This window comes from Zeugodacus cucurbitae, chromosome 4 (genome assembly GCF_028554725.1).
Source record: "Zeugodacus cucurbitae isolate PBARC_wt_2022May chromosome 4, idZeuCucr1.2, whole genome shotgun sequence".
Taxonomy (NCBI): Eukaryota; Metazoa; Arthropoda; class Insecta; order Diptera; family Tephritidae; genus Zeugodacus; species Zeugodacus cucurbitae.
The window spans coordinates 59507401-59527582 of NC_071669.1; the positions used below are offsets into that span (position 1 = coordinate 59507401).

The following is a 20182-nucleotide window of genomic DNA, read 5'->3' on the forward strand; positions in this document are numbered from 1 at the left end:
AATTGAGCAGAGACCGGCTAATTGATCAATTAGCTCGTGTCCAAAAACGCTATAACACGAAGTTTTTTGTGGATTATGGTGATTCGAGTTGAAGTGTATTTTTTTTTTTAAATTATAGAAATATTTATTTAAATGGATTTATTAATTGAATACTCGGTAAATTGAAACAATAATTGTGTATATAAGCTGGTTACTAATTATGTTTCCAAGCTTTGTTTTTGAGTTATAAAAAATATAAATAAAATAAATATATTTAAATAAATTGTAAAACAAATTTACGCCAGTTTATCGACAAATCATTAAATCATCCTAATTAGTTTGAGATCTTTTGGTTTTCGAAATTGTATGCAAGTATTAGTGTTGTAAATTACTATACTAAGTATATTACCGTTATAATGCATTACTTCAAGAATATTTGAATTGAATGTAATTTTATACTTGTTAAATTGTCCGCCATTCTTCTTTTAATATTTCACTTAATCAATTAAAATATATGTATATGAAATACTCTAAAAAAATATCAACTGCTGCTCAATGTCTGCTATTACTAATATATTATATATATAATATATTTATATATATAAATGTGTGTATGTATATTGTATAAACATGAGAGCACACATACATATTTAACTATGTATTTCGTTTTATATAAAACATGCCTATGTATGGCTTTGATCTTAAACGCAGAACTTCCTAATCTCAAATAAACCACGCTTGGCTACACGCTCAGCTCGATTGAGCGCACTTAAAGTGCATACTTGCTTGCTTGCTTGAAGAGTGAAATTTTGCTAAATCTTTCACTTTCTTTGACTAGATGGCGCTACTCACTGTTTTTTTTCTACTTTTGCTTTGTTTACTTACTTATATAATTGTTTGTGTTGTTTTTTTTTTTGGTTTTGTAATTTTCACTACGAATATATCAAATGTTCACTTGCCTCATGTGCCAACATAACACACTTTCTAATTTAAATTTAAATTTTTCTTATCAATAAATCCTAATAATATTTGCCTCATAATAATCTCAATAATAATAATAATTATAATAATTTTGTTGTATATATATATATATGTATGTATATATAGAATTTCTACTTATGTTCCATAATATTCGTTGCATGGGATTTTTACTTAAAGTTGGTAGGTTTTGTATTGTTGTTTAATTGCGTTTTTTTTTTGTTTTGCGAAAAAAATCTACAGCTTTCACTTTAGCTTTCACGTCTCATCCACTTCTTCGACTTCTTGTTTTACTTTTCTCTACTTTTGCTTTAACTATCGAACTTCTTACTATAGAAAAAACTACTTTTACAAATTTTTCTTTTTATATTTTACAATAGCAGTTGGTAAAATTTTAAGCTTTCCTCTTTTTTGGAAGAGCTTTCATATTAGAAAAAAAGCTTACGCATTTAGAAGAAACTTTCACATCACTACTAAGCTTTTGCACTTACCCTGGCACATATTCTTATAATTGCTGCTTTCTTACATTGTTGTCTCCCTCCATCAGCCTCTATGCTACGACTATATCCTCATCATTCTCATCACTACTCTGCGCTGTTGTTGATTCACACTCGCCCTCACCATCACCTTCACCATCGCCTTCAACTTGTCCACCGTAAAATTCAGCCGCCTCTTCGCTGGACATACCCATCATATCCTTGAGACATGACGACTCCAGATGCTTGTTTAGGTACGACTTCAGTGCGAACGTCTTGTGACAGCGTTTGCATTCGAAGTTCTTGTCAATCGAATGCGTCTGCATATGGGCACGCAAATTGGAGCGATCGGCGAAAGCTTTGCCGCAATGTGAGCACGCATACGGCTTCTCACCGGTATGCGAACGTAGATGGCCCTGCAGTAGCCAAGGGCGTGAGAAGAGCTTGCCACAGATGTCACAGCTGTGCGAGAGTTTGTGCGTGAGTAGATGCATGGCCAGTGCGGGCATGGAGACGTAAGCCTTGCCGCAAGTGTTGCATTTCTTTGCCGATTGCGAGTCGAGCGAGCGATGCGTTTGCTTGTGACGCGAGAGATTACTCGAAGTGGCATACTGTTTGCCACATTCGGAGCACTTGTAGCTGCCGCGTTTCTTCTTCACATACGCTTCCGTGTCCGTGGCATTCGCACCGTAGTTGCCGGTTGTGTGCATTTCGATTGGCTCCTTGTTGCAACGACTCGCCTTGGTGCGTCCATCCAATATATTAAGGCCCAGCTTGGCGGCATTGTGACTGGTCTTAGCATCGATCATCTCATCAATTGCCATTGCGTTGGCGGAAGTGCGTCGCATTTTGTACGCGGCCGTCGGCTCGTCGATCCACAGCTTCAGCGTTGGTTGATAGTTCGAATTGGAATGACCCGACTCCGATGAGGAGGACATATCAATGTCTATGTCGGATGAGTGATCGGAATTTGGTGGCGTTAGCGGCGAACAGTTCTCCGAGTTGTCTGGTGTATTTGCGCCTGCGTGACTATCGTATGAGCTGCTGCTGCCGCTGCTGATGTAACGTATCTTCGGCGGACCCTGTCCGTGTGTTGCTGGTCGTTGTGCTGCCGCATGGATCTCTTCCACCGTGAATATAGTAAAGTTATCCGCATTAATTGTTGCCGCACAGAGTGGTGGTGGTGCTAGTTGATGTTGTTGCTGTTGTGATTGTGGTTGTGTTGGCGACTGCGATTGTGACACTGCGGCGGCTCTTTGCTGTTTGGAAGCACTGGATATTTCATGCATGATGCCTGTGGCTGGTTGTATCTGTGGCTGATAGTGAGCTTGGTGTTGTATTGTGCTGATGTTGTTATTGTTGTTGGTATTGGTGTTTGGGTTGTTGTGATTGCGGTTAGTCGACGCCTCCTGCTGATGTAGTATGGTGACGACACAAGGCGGTGTTAGTGGCGGTAGACTTTGTGATAGTGAGAGTAGATCGTGGGCGGCTTCGGTCTCCTCGATACTGCGTTCGCGATAAAACGCCGGCAATGTTGGTTCTTGTTTGATCGTGAATGTTGGCGCCTGAGTGGAAGTTTGATTGGCGTTCAGTCCACCGGCTGGTGGTGCATAGAATATGACTTTGCCATCTTCCGCTGGTGAGCGTCCACCACCGATAGTTGTTAATGGTGCCGCACATTTTCCGGAAGTGGTTTCATTAGTAGACGTTTTGTTGTTGTTGCTGTTATTTCTGGCATTCCACTTGACCACATTGCGTCGCTGTTCCACTCTGTTGGTATCTGGAAGTGAGAGCAAATTTCGTTTGAGAATTACGATAGGAGAACTGAAATTCTGAGGAAGGATATTTAGATATATTTTGAACCAAAAATACTTTTTATCTGAGACCTTCCACATTTAAGTGGCTATACCAGTGGAACCCATGAAAAATTATGCGTTTTTCGTGAATTTTTTTTAAATAAAGTACGATCGATTGTTTCGAAGTTTTTTGCGCATATTATGTGAGTTTAAAGTTTCGACTATAGCTGCTTATACCTGCGAGCGGTCGCTCTTTAGAACGCTGCCATTCAAAAACTATGCAAGATACGACCTTACCGCTTTCACAGGATATTTTTGAAGGTATAAACTATCGAATAATCAAAAAAATAAAAAAAATCGTTTTTTTGAAAATACCACATTGGTATAGCCCCTTAAAGAGATCATTGAAAGGGTGGCGTATTTTCCAAACATTCTCTATTTCTCTCCCTTCCCACAAGTGTCTTGCTAAGCAGCAATGGATGAGATTCATTCTGAACAATCAAATCTTTGAGATCATAAGAAATTTCATATCGCTCGGCAACTAAGTTATTCCTACGGTATCATAGATCTTAATGTTGATGAAAAGAAGGTAAGAGTTTTGAAATAGAGATCATAGCTTGGAATGCTGTAATCTGCTCGGGAGGCTTGAAACCGCATAGTATAGAGTGATAATAGCCAAAATAACTCGCTTTAGATCGGAAAGGACGCAAAGGAAATTTTCTGAATCCGAAATGGGGAAGCTCAGAGTTAGTTTTTTTGCCTCAGTAATGATTAAATTTATTTTAATAATAATGAAATGAAGGAAACAATTGCTGAAGTTAACTAGAACTCATGTTACAGTTGCGTAAACTCTCTGCAACGACAGTATTCTTATTTCGATACAGTCACTAGCAGAGGCAGCTAATTTACTAAGAGGTGGTAATGTTCTTTTCTATGTAGTTAAGGGGTAAGGGATTTTATGATATTAATGATAATTGCCGGTGCCCATGTAGAACCTACCACTTGCGACTAATCATCTTATGGGCCAACAAAAATTTATCTGTATCTTCCGGAAATTTAAAGGTTTTTTAGTTGATATTTGAAAAGCATTGGATACACACATTTAACTAACAGTATTTGGTAACTTAAACCAATTTTGTAAAATATTATTAGTTAATCCACATTTAATAATTTAAAGTAGAAATTTAAACCGTTGAGTTTGCCTGTGAAGGCAAGTACTTCCAATAATTAATTTTCAACTTAATTTCATTTAAATGCTGAATATTTATATGAGAGCATTATCTACATATCTACACAAATATAAATGCATATATAAGTGTACACATTTACTGCTATACCATTTGGTTAGGGTCGTGTTAAATGTCTTAATGTGTTGCGCATACGCCATGGCGGCCCATAATTCATGCACATATGGCGCGACAACAAAACTTGCTACATTGCATATTACAGGTATTAAGCGTGTTGCAAAGCATAACTGAAATTTGATTAGAGAAAAAGAAGCTGAAAAAAAAGAAAGTAAGCAATTTGCATGTACTTAAATACATATATATATATGTATATAGCAGGCACGTAAGGGCCTTAGTGTATTCATATACAGAATGGTTTGGACATTATTGCTTTGAAAGATTTTTGGTAATGTGAAATTTTATATTTTATTCCAGGATAAGAGTTAATTGGAAATTCGGCAGTCTTTTTTTGTAAAAATTATTCTTCAAGATGAATCTGGACCATCATGCATCCATGCATCAACAGCTCCTTAAGCCCATCAGAATTCTGTTAAAGCTACTCATTTCGAAAGAAGTACCCATGGATGGTTAATGGTATCAGATCCAAAGTAATGATAGGGAAGGAAGTGACAAGATTATTCTGCTTCTCTTTGTTTATAAAAACTTCAACAATTGACAATCGACAAGATTCGAAAAGTCATCATAAGAATGTTCCTCGAAGGAGACTCACATTAGAAGCCTGAATGGAGAGAAGGAGCATGCAAGTAATGACGGTGCCCAACGACACTCATCAAGCTCACGTGGTAAATTGAAGAAGATAGTGAGTCTCCGAATTGTTCCTTATCTGATGATGAATCCTAGTATCTATTCTTGGAACCGCTTTATAACTTCTAGTTATTATGATGGGGTCTGCAATAATTTTGGCATACTAGATCTCGTTTATTTCAAGTTGCTACAAACAACCGTTATGTGAATTTTTGAGGAAAAAAGAAAATGAGACTTAAATTAAATAACGAGCATCAACAGTACACAAAGAAAACCCTTAAAAAGTATATAGAGATGGATGGTTAATAACTTCCACACTCCAAAGAAATATCAAATACAACAACTACAAGCAAGCGAAACGTTAATGAAAATAATTTTAACAAACCACCATTTTGCGGCATTTGCACATTCAAGAGTGTGGTAAATATGCATGAAAGCCGCTGTCAGTCCATTGCGAGTGCGTCGCGTGTGGCAGCAATCACCCAAGGCCAAATATGTAACTCACGTGCTGGCGAACAAAAAGTAGAAAAAAAGCAACAACAACAACAACAGCTATAAAACAGAGAGAAAATGCGCCAGCGACCTGCGACCAGCCGCTAAATCCTGCCCGCCACATCAAACATTTTGCGGCTGCCGACAAAACGGCGAAGAGCATCCTCATTTCCTGTTGCCGACGCGGATGTCAAACTGATTTAAATTTACAATTGGCCGTTTTGCGGCAAAAACACATGCATACATATGAGCTATGGACGTGATCGCAATAATTCATCAACCAACCAACCAACCAACCAGTCAACCATCTGTTTGTCGGAACGCCATACATACATACATACATACACATAGACACAGACACAGAAAGACACAAGAGGCATATACATACATAGCGGCAACAATTCCTGTCGACCAGACGGACTGCCATTTCAGCCAAATCATACTCGTAATCAACAGCTTCAATGGCATACCTACATAACTGTGAATTGCCATTGTTGCTGCAAATCGAAAGGAATGTCCTCTTCGCTGATTTGTTAGTGTCTCTGTGTCTGTGAGTATGGCAAAGTGTGCGTGTGTGTGTGTGTGTGTTTAAACGCAAATTATGCCGTAATTCAAAATAAATTCGTTACAATGCTGTTGTTCAAGGCAATTTGCTATTGGCGCGTTTGCATTGCTGAAATTTAGTGTACTCCAATTGATGTTCAAACACGAGTTATATGCTTGAGTTCTTAGACTAGATATAAGTATATATAGTAGTTCGATGCATTACAAGAGTTTTCATAATAAGATAGAGACTGTGCCCTTGCCAGAAGTACTCTGGAAAGACTTCCATGCCTATATATTGAGATTTAGACTAGAACTCCGCTACTGTACTTATTCTATGCACTCAACATCAGTATTTTAGATTCTGGTTTTAAAAATACGGTTTTCGACACTTCAGAACAATGGAAGAAACCAATAGGTCTAATTTATGTCCAATGAAACCCATTCAACCAACATCTTTCTTCTTATGGTCCGATCCCATCGAAAAAGTTCCTATTTCGAGCTTCCATTAGTTAAATAGCTATTTCCTTTAGATAAACTAAAACTAAAGAACTTTCTAAGACTGTTTGATAAATCATTATCGGTTATATTTTTTCAACAGAGCCAAAGCCTTGAAATTTGTAAAGGCAACCTTGAGGCTGTCCTGTTGTATGGCGCCGAAGCGTGGACGATGACAACATCCGCTGAGACGACTATTGGGTTTTTCGAGAGAAAGGTTTGGCGCAAGATTTATGGTCCTCTAAACATTGACAACTGCGAATACCGCAGACGATTGAACGATGAGATGTACGATTTATACGGCGACATTGACATAGTTCAGCGAATAAAAAGAGAGCGGGCAGCTCTGAAAGTGTTCGATGCAGTACCCGCTGGAGGAAGCCGCGGAAGAGGACGACGATGTAAGGATCAAGTGACCTGGCTTCACTTGGTGTTTCCAGTTGGCGCCAAAAAGCAAAAAGGAGAAATGAGTGGCGCGGTCTGGTGGATTGGGCTATAATCGCTCAAAGCGGTTCATACACCATATATATATATAACCTTGAGTTTTAATAACTTAATTGACTTTTTTGGGAAAATCTCTGGGAATTTGAGTTTTGCATTTCTTATCTATCTGTCTTATTCACGAAATATGTATATTAATATATCAGGAATCCAGAAAGAAAACTTTGATTTAAACAATGAACTTAACATTCTATGGCAAATTCTGAGCAGCTTGACAGATTTTAGCAATTCAATGTTTTTCCCACTTTTAGGAACCATTTGGTAGTATTCGTGAATATTCGTCTTTTCATTAAAAACAAGCCTCAGTCTCGAGTCTTCTAGGGGCTTGATCCGAAATGACCGTTGATGGGAAAGTGATTTAAAGCCCGAAGACGTGCATTGTTTTCACATGATTCCTTGTAGATTAACTGTTCAGTCTTTTCATGCTTTGATTTCGATTCGTCGTGTGCAGTCCACTCAGATGACTGTCGATTAATCGCAGGAGTGGAATCTTGAAACTATGTCTCATCCAATTTCAAATATCAGGAATTTATTATTTGATAATTCAAGCCCTGGTCAGTATCATCAAATTCTTGCTGTTTTTGATCCATTGTGAGTTTACACACTTGCATAGAGCTTTTGAATATCCAAATATTTATGAAATATTTGTTCAAACAATTCTTTCTCTATCTACATACTCTTAGAGACTAGCTTTATGTGGCTTGGCCCTCATTCATCGATCCGATCCTAGGATTCGTTATAGGATCTCTTAGTATATAATGACACTCTCATAGATAGATGACACTGTTTCAAGGGTGTATAATTTAGAAGCAATACCACTGCTTTGATATTATAAGGGTTCTGATACCTTGGACCCAACGTCTCTTGAATGTAAAATCATTAAAGAAAGCGCCACAGAAACGCATATAAGTGGTACTGCCTTCCGGTAAGCGAACTACCCAAATTTCGTGCTACCGAATAGTATATACGAGCAAGGGAAACCAACTTACGAGTGTCAACCCCGCAACGCGAACGTCAATACGCACGCAATATAAATAAATTAAAGTTGTTGGTGGCACTCACTGTGGCAGGCAATTTTCTTCTCAACATTGGTATTGTCTACATAGATTATGGCATTTTTGGTACCCATACCAAGTTGATTAGAATCGGTGCTAAATTTGGTTAATAAAGCAATTCGTATGCGGGTGGCTTCACATCTTTTTAATATGCCATATCTGCTGCCGTGCTGCCAAACAACAACCCTCCAACCATGCTAATAGACACATAAAGGATGAAGTATATATGTATATAGAGTAGATATATACAACAACAATAAGACAATTGAAGCGCTACCGGTGGTAGGCTGTTGCTTTACGCGACGCTCATGGCTCAACAACTCGCATGTAAAAACAGCCTTGTACCACCGTTCTCCCCCGCCTTCTTCCCCTCCTGTGTGCGCTTAAACGTTTCATTGTTGCTTTTGCCGTTGAATTGCGCGCTCGCAGCGTTCAAAGTCAATTTGGTGCGTGACGCGGTCGCTGTGATAGCGGCAGATAACCACGTGCCTATGTCATCAGCGCGATTACTGTTTCATATGCGACCACACTCATGCATACACATACATAGTTCAGTTCAGGATTTGCGCGTGCGGCTCCACTAGCGGCCATCTGCAGGCGGCCTAAATGCAGGCTGGCTGGTGTAGGCGCCCGCAGTCAGCCAACAAAGCTTTCAAAAGCCTCAACTAAGGTGTGCGGAATTTAAAATATACAAATTTGCTCACATCCTCATTTGTCTGTGTGTGTGTGTGTGTTGGTTTAAGCCTGTGCGGCTACACCGCGAGCGCACTAATACATGCCAGCGTATACGTATGCGTTCACGTAAGCGCTCTGTGTTTGCCGGCGATTATCTATTGTGCAGCTGTGAAAATATGAAGTGTATGCGAATATTTCGCATAATTTCGAAGCGATTAAAATAGAGCGTACACTGCTCCAACTGTTTATGCAGTTGGCGGCCAAGCGCACCACCCCCTCCACTTTGTTGGATATGCGTGTATGAGTTCGTGAGTGAGCTAATCTGCATACGCACGCGTTTCGCGTCAAAGCAAATAATTCTTCCGCGTCGTTACTTGCCAAACGCATCATCCCCTTCACTGTCCCCACATTGCATGCGTCTAATAAGTATTTGCGTGTGGATGTGGTGGAATCATTAATGTGGCGGTGCTTAGATGAAATCATATTCAACTATAGTTGTGTGTGTGTGTTGATAGAGTAAAGTGGCACAGTTTATTAGTCATTGTTGAGAATATACTATAAATATATTCATAGGAGCACGAGTGAACTCGAATAAGTTCTAAATTTCGCACTGAAACATTTAATGTTATTTAGAAAAGTTTTGCTGATGCATTTTGTTGAAAAAATAAAACTGAGAAAAAGTTGGAAAGTTCTAAAGGATACTTTCGAGGATATTCCGAAGGTATTTTCGAGGATAAACCAATTAAATATTGTTCTATAGTGCATAATAGCAACTATAAACTGAAGAATCAATTTTCGTTTGTTCTTTTGATTTTTTTACAAAACATATTTTTGAAAAAACTTGAGATATTTTGCTAAAAACTCGAGTTAAAATTATTATTATAATTAAACGGTTTTATCGATTGTTTTAACAATAAATTTGCTTAATGTGAAAAGCTTTTACATGAAAAGCTTAAGAATCTGATTTTTTTTAATATGCAGTTTAAAAGGTAATAAATGAACTTTATTGTTATTACACTTTAACACAATTCCACTGAATCTTTCTAGACTACACGAGTCTTTTTTTTATACTCTCGCAACAAAAGTTGCTAAGAGAGTATTATAGTTTTGTTCACATAACGGTTGTTTGTAAGTCATAAAACTAAACGAGTTAGATATAGGGTTATATATATCAAAATGAGCAGGGTGACGAGACGAGTCAAAATCTTGCGTAGAAATGGGACCGTGAGAGGGTTGCTTTCGAAAATGGGTAAAATCGGACCACTGCCCACAAAATGGCGAAGACCGAAAACACATTAAGTTCCATAACTAAGCCATAAACAAAGGATCGCACTAGGAAGTGGCATATTTGCATGCAATTTGTTTGGGAAAGTGGGCGTGGGCCCGCCTCCAAATCGGTTATTTGTATATATCTCGCAAACCAATAAAGCTATATAAACCAAACTTTCTGCATTCGGTTCTCTTACGTACCCCACCACACACCATGAAATTAGTTGATCGGATAATAACTACGCCCACCTCCCATAAAAAGGTTAGGTTGAAAATTTCTAAAGGTTTCTCTACCGAAAAACGTCAGAAACACTAAATAGACTTTACAAAAGAAATTGCAGAAGGAAGCTGCTCTCCGATTGTTTTTCAAAATGATAAATGGGCGCGGCATTCGAGATCGAGTAGTATATTATTAGTTGATGGATCCATTTAAAATCATGTATATATTGTGTTTATCTTTAGAGATAGCTTCCGTAAAGGAATAGTATCGAAACTTTGTACAGATGAGTGGTGTGATGGGACTGGCTTCTCATTTTACGGAATTAATATTACTTTGATTCACGCATATAAACAGTAGTGGGAGTGGCATCGCCCACTTATGGGTCAAAAACATTTCTCATGAACTACTCGACCGATTCGAATGAAATTCGGTATACAATATTTTCTTGACACCCTGATGACACGTGTGGAAAATGGATGAAATCGGTTCATAACCACGACAACTTCCCATGTAACTCAATTTTGAACTCCATCTTATTCTTCACTTTATAATATATACATAAGGAACCAACGAAGATAGTGAAATAAAACTTTACACAAATACTGCATATCATCCGGGGCATCACTTGTGAAAAAATTGTCGAAAACGGACTATAACTTTTCAAAGCCCCGAATATCGAATATGAAGAATTCAGTGCCCTGTGGTAATTTTTCACCAAAAACTTCGGTAAATCTCTCAGGTATGTTAATTTAATTCAGGGGAAATATTTTTCTTTTAATAGCCTATCTCTGTACCAGAAATAAAATCGGGTCATAGCTTTCCCTAGCTCTCATATACCTAATTATAGGATTCTCAAATTGGGTCAAATTGTGTGTTATCTTAATAAGAATATATCAATAAATTGCGAGAGTATAAAACGTTCGGTTGCATCCGAACTTATCCTTTCCTTACTTGTTTTTTAAATAGAGTTTCAAGATGACTGCGTTTAAAGATTCAGTTCTTTACAATACCAACTCTGGCCCATTGCATTGAATTAGCTATAACTGCGTCAATATTTGAGATTTAATTTTTCCTCTCTACAGTACACGCTCAGCATACTATCACCACTGTTGCGAGTGCCGACTTGCAGTAGATAATCGACTACTCAGAGACTTTTTACTCCCGGTGCTATTGTAAGTTTCGATCAGTCTGTGAAAGTTTTTCAATCGCTCATATGTCGAAAAGAAAAGTTCAATCGTTTCACACTTTTGAATTTTATCGAACAAAAAAAGCAAAATAAAATATAATAGACTCAAGCGACTGGAGTCTATTCTACTGGCAGTGGACACTCGCTTTCAGTTTATCGAAAAAATAATAGGTTCTTTTGATAATTCTACATTAAAGTTCCATAGAACATGATTTCTCCAAAGGATATTTGAAGAGTAATATTAATCCTTGAAATTTCCCTTCAAATAATTATAAAAATAAATAGACCAAATATAGAGTTCAGTTAGATAGAAAGCCTTGGTGTTATAGTTGACCACTGGAATGAGTGAGGTAAAACTTTTAGAAACCACAAAATGCCTGTGTAGAAAATTGCCTAGATTCATTCGGTGTCACTCAAAATTGCTGAAAAGTATAATTTTGATTAATTACAATATGGTCAAATGAGTTCGCTTGTAAGAAAGAGGTCAGGAGGATAGCACCCTAAAAATAATAATAACTTTAAATATACCTAAGTATCTTAATTTGAATAAACCCACGCAGTTCATTAACACACGAAAGGGCTTTCAGAAAAAAAAAATCATTAATTCTCATTTTCGAAGACACACAACATCCTTGTGGATATTTGGTAATGGACCATAATATATGAAAAATATAAAATGGCTGCCCCACTATTCTATTTGTTCTCTCATTTAAAAAATTAAACCCAACAAGACCGCCCCCACACCACACTTTTGCGGTAAGCATTGTCGGCAATGCCATAATGAAATGCCTTTTAATGGCAATTTTCCAAAATTTTGCATTTTCAATATCTTTTTAATCCATAAGCACTTCAACTTTTAATTGCTTTCAAATACTTTTGAACATTTACGTTTATGACCAATTCCGTAACGGTAGTTATCGTAAAAAAAAAAATAAGCTGCTGCATATGAAGATGAATGGACACACTTTTTAAGCTCATTGGATACGCTCGTGCTCAGTTCCGTTTTATTCTGCTGGCTGCACCATTTAAGGATTTAAGTAAGGCACATAAAAGTTTTAAATCCTAATATGCAATGCAATTAACAGTGGTCATCCAATTGGTCATATCCGCTCAACTACGAATTTTACGGGTACGAAATGGTTCATTTGTGAAGAGGCTCTCATTCTAAGCGTGTGTTATGAGTAACTCATTGAGACTCTTCTATGGCAATAAAAATGTGTTTCAGCCGCCAGTTTGGCGAATGTGACTGAAAGCTCATGGTTTTGGTTATTTTATATAATGAATCTATTTTTAAAGCGAAGAGTCCTTTATAAATTCTACTCTTCAATAAAATAAGTATTCATTATTTGTACTGTTCTTATGACAGAAAAAAATATACCTCATTTAGTTTTCGAAATGAGGTAGTGAAGTACAAGTCTAGGTGAAAAAAAAATTTGGGTACCTTCCCATTACGAACTTCTGGTCTATCACTACCGGAATTAATAATCGTTTATCCCTGATCATATTGCTCTGTTTAGTAATAGTTTTTCTGATAATTCCTCAACAGAATATGAATTAAACCTCTGTGGTTAACAGAGATAGGAATAGGCTTATAGTGTGCAACCAAAAAGTCCTAGAATAGTTTTGAGAATTCTGCTGAGGTATAGTAGTTTCCAACCTTAAAGATCGGAGATAGAACCCAACGACCTAAACTACAAAACCAAACTCTGTTGCTCTTGTTATGACGTCAATAAATATTCCCCAAATAATTTTGAGGAATGCTGCCAAGTAGACAGTTCTTAGCGCGATAGAAATACGGGTCCGTTCCGGTCACGTAAACCCGACTATTGTGGGAACGAATGAAAACTGTCGATCTCTATACAGTTCCAACACATTTCTAACTCATGAGGCCTAGGCAACGATTATGTATTGAGACTTCACACAATCCTCAATGAGATCGAGTCGTATATCAATAGTTGACGGATCCATTTGGAAACCCTTCATGTATATATTGTATTTATCTTTAGAGATAGTTTCCATAAAAGAAAAGTATCAAAACTTCGCTTAGACGAGAAGAATTATAGGACTGGATTCTCATCTTACGGAATTAATATTGCAACGGTTATGTATTAAGACTTCACACACTCCTTAATGAGAGCGAGTAGTATATTAATAGTTGAGGGATCCATTTAGAATCATGAATATATTGCCTTTAACTTTCAAGAAAGCTTCCGTAAAGGAATAGTATCGAAACTTCGTACAGACGAGAGGTGTGATAGGACTGGCTTCTCATCTTACGGAAATAATATTGCTTTGGTTCACGCATATAAACAGTAGTGGGGATTGTCCAATTCATTCCAGTTCAATCTGGGAGTTCGGATTTCTTATTAATTAATTATAATGTTGTTCGGCCTCGCAATCATTTGCGATCTGTAACGAGGTTCTCTTTTATTATTGTATAACTAAAAAACTCATCTCGTTTCCTGGACCCCACATATTAATCGCTTTTGAAGTGATATTACTATGTAAACACTTACCATTGTTGTGCGAGTTTGCTTCACTCCAAACCGCGCCATTGATTGGTGTCTGCACTATTGTTACATCTTGAGTCGCCACCGATGTCAATGGCTTCCGCTCAATAATCGCCTGTACTGCTGCAGCACTGCGTCGCTGTTTCTCTTTCGCATTCATTTCGACTAACGATTGTGCGGCCGACCACTCAAGCCGTTTGCATACCTCCAAATCACTTGTTGCTTCCTCGAACTCTATGTGAATGCGATCCTTTGTCGACTTCTGATTGCCGCCATTGCGTATGCGCTTGGTGGTGCTGCGCGATAACGGCACAAGCGATGCATATTTCGTTTTCGGCTGTAATGGTGGTGGTGTGGCTTGTGCCGACGCGCTTACTGCAGGCTTTCTAACCACCACAATCGTCGATTGTTGTTTCGGAAGTGGTGTTGTTGGCTTCACCGTGGCCAATGCTTTGCCCTTGCATATTGTTGTATTTGCTTGTGGTCGCGTTGATCTCACCGCCGTCGTTGTCTGCTGTCGTATTGTGTTACGTGCTCGTGCTGACGGGTTCGTTGCATAGCACAGTGTTGCACCGGGTGTGATGACGATCTTATTACTCGTTGGTCGCATGCAATCGACGGACATTTTGTTGGAGAAGTTCGCTTTGCACCATTCAAGTGGGAGGTCCGAACTCGTTGTTACTCACTTAAAATTGCTCTCTCAATCGCTTTCTTCTGCGTTATTCTCTGGTTTCGTAATTGCCAAATACTTATTTGATAAGCGTGAATTTGCTATTAATTGTTAATTGTATAATTTTCCAACGTTTTTAACGCTTCTAATGCTTTTTAATTTCAATGTTGTATGCTAAATCTAAATTTTTAATTTTTTTCTTCTTTTTGTTTACTTGATGTTTTTTTGCTTTTGTTTTGCTCACAGTTTTGAGTATTGCTTCGTTGTATCGTTGACGTAATTTTGTTTTACACAGAATTGTTGTTGTTGCTTTTCGTTATTTTTTATAAGTTTATATTGCTTGTATTTGTTTTTATTTTTATATTAAATGAGCTGAATTTGCTTGAAAATGTTTCTCTCAAAGTTTTTGTTGTATGAGTAATGCGGCCAGTGGATGGTAAGTCGTGTGATTCATTAGCTGGCGTACAATTTCGTTGTCATATAATTGCTTTCTGTTCTTCTGTTGCACTGAAAATAGAAAAAATGTTTGCTTTGAATAGTTTTAAAAATTAAAAAAGTAGTTTTAAGTTTGGTTAAAGGTTTTATTACTGAAATGAAAGTTATAAAAGAATTAATAGCTCTTAATGGATATTAAACTCAATCTCCAGACTAATAAATCTCTTAGTGATCATTGAGAATACCATTACATACTGCTTCCTTTCATGCACTCTTGGAGTCTCGACCAAGACACAGTTCTTAAAAATAATAACTAAAATGCTCATCGAATAAATTTTGCTAGAATGAAATTCCGAAACCTAATATTTGTGGAAATGCGCCGTAAGACAGTAAAACCTGAAAGAAAGGTCATACAAACAGTTTCATTTAAATAATCAAAGTCCGTCGTGGTCTTAAAACATGTATTTGGCGAGATTATATGTTTTGTGCCTGAACAGGGAAGAAATTTGAGAATAAATATCATCTTAGATTAGGGTTGAATATAATAGTCGAATTGGCTGAATTCAAAATTAGTCGTTCTCAAAAGCATTATGTGTAGGATCAAACTGATGGGTCGAATTATCTGTCGCTTGATCTAGAGTTTTCTGAGATCACAAAGAACCGCTCAACAATTGTTCAAGTGCGATCTACAGTAGCTACGGCCTCATTACCTTACCTAAGCTATTTGAGTAAAAATATTATATTTATTTTATATGAAGAAATATCGTCATTGGACTCTAAAGCAGTAGAAAGAGTCATATTTTCGGATAAAATGAAAATAAATAGACTATCACTAGATGGAAAGACTTACGTTCGGCGTCCGTGAAGTAAAGTGTTTGACCTCAAATACACTCTTTTCACACTGAAGCACGGCGATAGTAATATAATGATATGGGGTGTTATGCCATTAGATTGGTTTTGGACGTATAACAAAAATTGGGTCTCAGATGGATCAGCATCAGTACATTTCTATACAGAAAGATGCAATGCTTGCATATTCCGATGACAATATGCCTGTTACTTGGCTGTTTCAGCAAGATATCGACCCCAACTAAGCAATGGATGCACGAAAATATGATTAATAATTAGACCGGCCACACCTGCACCCCATTGAGAATATCTGGGAGCAATTGCAATCGAAGCATCGATTAGAAAAAGTTGGAAATTTCAACGAACAATTCGAAAAGGTATAGATGGATTGGGAAGCAATTTCCAAAAACATAAGAGAGGAGCTAATTGAATCAATGCCTCGCAGATGTGCAACATTTATTCCAAAAAACTACAAATTATATAAAAAGCAGTGAAATGTCCTTTAATTAAATTCCATAAATGTCCTTTAAAATATAAAAAAGTGTTACAGCGATCGGATTTAGCTCAAATATGCGCGGTTTCGTTCACTAATCTGTTTGCATCTAGGCCCCCCTCCTTATTTGGGAAGTATTCGTACAACCACTTTTCAACTCTCTCCTCTTTTGAATTCAACTTTACACCTCCAAGGGTCTTCGCCATGTACAGGATCAGGTGGTAATTGCTTGGCGCTATGTCCGGGCTATATGGTGGATGCGATAAAAACTCCTATCCGAGCTCCCGTAGTTTCTAACGAGTCATCAACGTAGTGTGTGGTCTGACGTTGTCCTGGTGAAACACGACACCCTTCCTGTTGGTCAATTCTGGACGCTTCTGGTCGATCGCCTGCTTCAAGCGGTCCAGTTGTTCGCAGTACATGGTAGAATTACGCTTCTGGCCATATGGGAGCAGCTCATAAATGGATGATTCCCTTCCAATTCCATCAAACACACAGCAAAACCTTCCTGGCCGTCAATCCCGCCTTGGCCACTGTTTGTGATTCACCGGCCTTCGATATATGCAGGAACGATATCTTAATGATGTTTATATCAAACTTAATTCATTGACCTGTTCATAAGGCATGGACCCTAGATTTTAATTCTGTGTTTGTCTTAGCTAGAAATTCTGCAGAATACTTGGGCTGATAATTTCTACTTGTTATTGCCTATATTTGTGGATAAAAATTGACCAATTTTATTTTGAATATATACTAAATCGCTTCTTATTCTGCAGTGAGCTTTACCACTCCCGTAATTACGAGATGGCGTAAAAGCTTGTTCGAACGTCCCACTAAATTAGCACTTCAATGCAAGGAGAGGGCGTTCAATCAGCACTCCTCTATAGATCTTTGGGAAGACATAAATGTGATATAGTAGACAACAGGCTACATTAATCAAAATTTTACGTGCTACAGGACTACTTGTTACAGGTTAGCGTGGCGCCGCTTGGCTACGTATAATAATAATATATATTAACAACGCACAAAAACACGTGTTCAAAAACACTTAGGCACATACCCCACATTTGCGCTCGCCGCCCAATACCTCGCGGATAAGTACCTGTTACTGACTTGTGACACTCATAAAGCTTGCCTACGTAAATGCACCCAAACGTCTTGTAGGCCTTCATGGTGGTATATTAGTGCACGATATGAAAAAAACTCAGCCTTCAACATTCAATTATTCATCGACATTTGTTGATTTCACTGCATGACTCCAAGTGCATACATACATATATAGTATCTCTATGTAAGTATATGCTTTTGCGTGTTTTGGAAAACCTATGTGTGTGCATATAAATATGTTTGTATGTGTGTGTGTGTGTGTGTGTAAGTAACAAATTTCGTCATTACTCTTCAGGTGGTTGCGCGGCGAGAGCAGAGCAACAGTGCGGTATGCAACTCATAGTTTGTATGAAGTATATTCCTTTTTTTGAAGTATGTGTAGGTGTGTCGATGTGTGTGTGACACATCGCGTGAAGCTCAAAGTAGCCAGCAAATCTTGGCACTGCAATTAGTTACTAATATATAGATATATATTTATACACTTGTTGGCCATATATGTATGAGCAAATGTGCTGAAACTGCTAAATATGTTTTTAATGGCTGCTCTTGAAAGCCATATATTATTTATAAGGCATATATGAGGCAAAAAAAATCACTCGTTGGTTGGCAACACTACTAACTATCGAAAAGATTGTTTGCATTAAGGCTCATTTCAAATAATTATATGTTTTCATATGTATTTGTTGGTGTTTCTGTGTTTGTCTGTGTGTATTTAGGGTATCCAGGGAACACCGCACATACCGCTCTCAGCGTATGATTAATAGTTTTCCTCTACTTTGCAGCAGAAATCTAAATATGAAACTTAGCGTTACTTGCATGCTTACTGGCACTTAATACAATGCTTCACCTACGCCAACCTTACTTTTAGCTGCGAAATCTTCACTTTATAACACGCCAATCCTTTTTAAACACACACCAAATGCCAATAAACATTTAAAATTCGTCACTTTTTAGAACATTTCCACGTTTCCACACACTACAAACATAATTTCGAAACAAGTTGGCTTCATGCCAAATCACTGAATGAATGGCAATGCCGTGTTGGCGACTACATTGGCACACGAACATGACGCACGAAGTGCTGGTGCTTCGTTAGAACTCACGCTCACTAGCTGTAGCGCGCTCATTGGCGCGCTCTCGCTGACACTCACGGCTTTGCCTGCGGTGTTGCGCCTAAATTGCGGCAACAGGATAGCACACATACATACATACCGTACCAAAACCGAAGCAACACAGCGAAAGCGTTAAAGTAAACAACAACAATAATCTAGTTGGGTATTAAGTAATCGCTAGCTGGCGCTTAGCATATATTTTTTGGCGTTTACTATTTGCTGAAGCTTCAGATTAAAGATTTTTCATTAAAATAACTATGCGTTGCCTACCTTTAGGCGCATTTGATTACTCACTTTGCTTTTAAATCACGCTAAATAGTTGGCCAGCCAGTTTTTTACTCCCGTTAATATGACAGCTACATCAGCCACTACTTGCTATCACTACTTATGCTTCATTGCGTTTGTGCTGTTTGTTTGCTTTTTACATACTTCGTAGTCTACCGTTTGGAGCGTTCTCTTTTCAACTGCTGCGTCGTCGTCTTTCAGCGCCTCTTATTCACACAATTGTTAATGTTTTATGCTATACGATTGTGTTTTTCTGCAATTTTTTCTTGCTTTCTTTTTGCTTTCTTTTTGTATATTTTTCTTTGGTGAAAAAATCAGCGAAAATTGTTTGGATAGCAACAGTCGGTAATGGCGCAGCTGCTATGCAACTATAATTTAACTTTTCTATATATACTATTTTTTTCAATTAAACAAACGATTCAGTTAGATATACATATATGTAGAGTATTTAGTGCAGGATATAGTAGCAAGCAGTTTTTGTAAGAAGAATAGAGTAGTGTTGAGACGACGCGGAAGAGTTTCATCATCATGTAATTTAACGATTTTTATAGGCTGCACGCACACGCACACGCACGCAGGTCAGTACCGTTTGTGACAGAATTGCCACACTTTCTCGCTGGCGGAAGATTCACACTATGCACATAGAGTTGAATTAAAATTTAAAGTTTCTCAGTTAGTCTGAGTTGAAAAGTGCACACAAAAGTTGAAGTTTCAATACGAGTTTAAGTTAAGTACAGTACAGTTAGGTTTTAGTTGAGTTGAGTTTATTTAGATTTCACAAAAAAATGAGTATGTTGAAGGAAAAAAAATCTAGAAATTGAATAATAATATATTTGAGATTTTCGTTGGCGCACAATACACTACTGATGTGCGTCAGTTTTTGACGTACCACTCCCTTCTACTGGTGCGACAAGCAGTCGCTAATGTTCGCCAAACTCGCCAAACTTAAAAACAAATTCGTATTTATATTTCTTCGGCAAATTTGTGTTGCCTACCACCGGGCGCACAAGAAGCCGCTCTTTAAGGCATTTACACACTCACTTTCTCTCTCTCTGTTAGTGC

At 37.8% G+C, this 20182-nt stretch overlaps 1 protein-coding gene across 1 annotated transcript; it reads right to left on the reverse strand.

The window, feature by feature from the left end:
• Positions 1-224: 224 nt before the first annotated feature.
• LOC105220791 (protein sister of odd and bowel) lies at positions 225-19375 on the reverse strand. The gene is made up of 3 exons (XM_054229578.1): positions 19130-19375; positions 14170-15346; positions 225-3213 (listed from the first exon to the last, which is right to left on the reverse strand). Exons 2-3 carry the CDS (start codon positions 14792-14794, stop codon positions 1508-1510), a joined length of 2331 nt encoding a protein of 776 aa, XP_054085553.1. The 5' UTR covers positions 14795-15346; positions 19130-19375; the 3' UTR covers positions 225-1507.
• Positions 19376-20182: the final 807 nt, after the last annotated feature.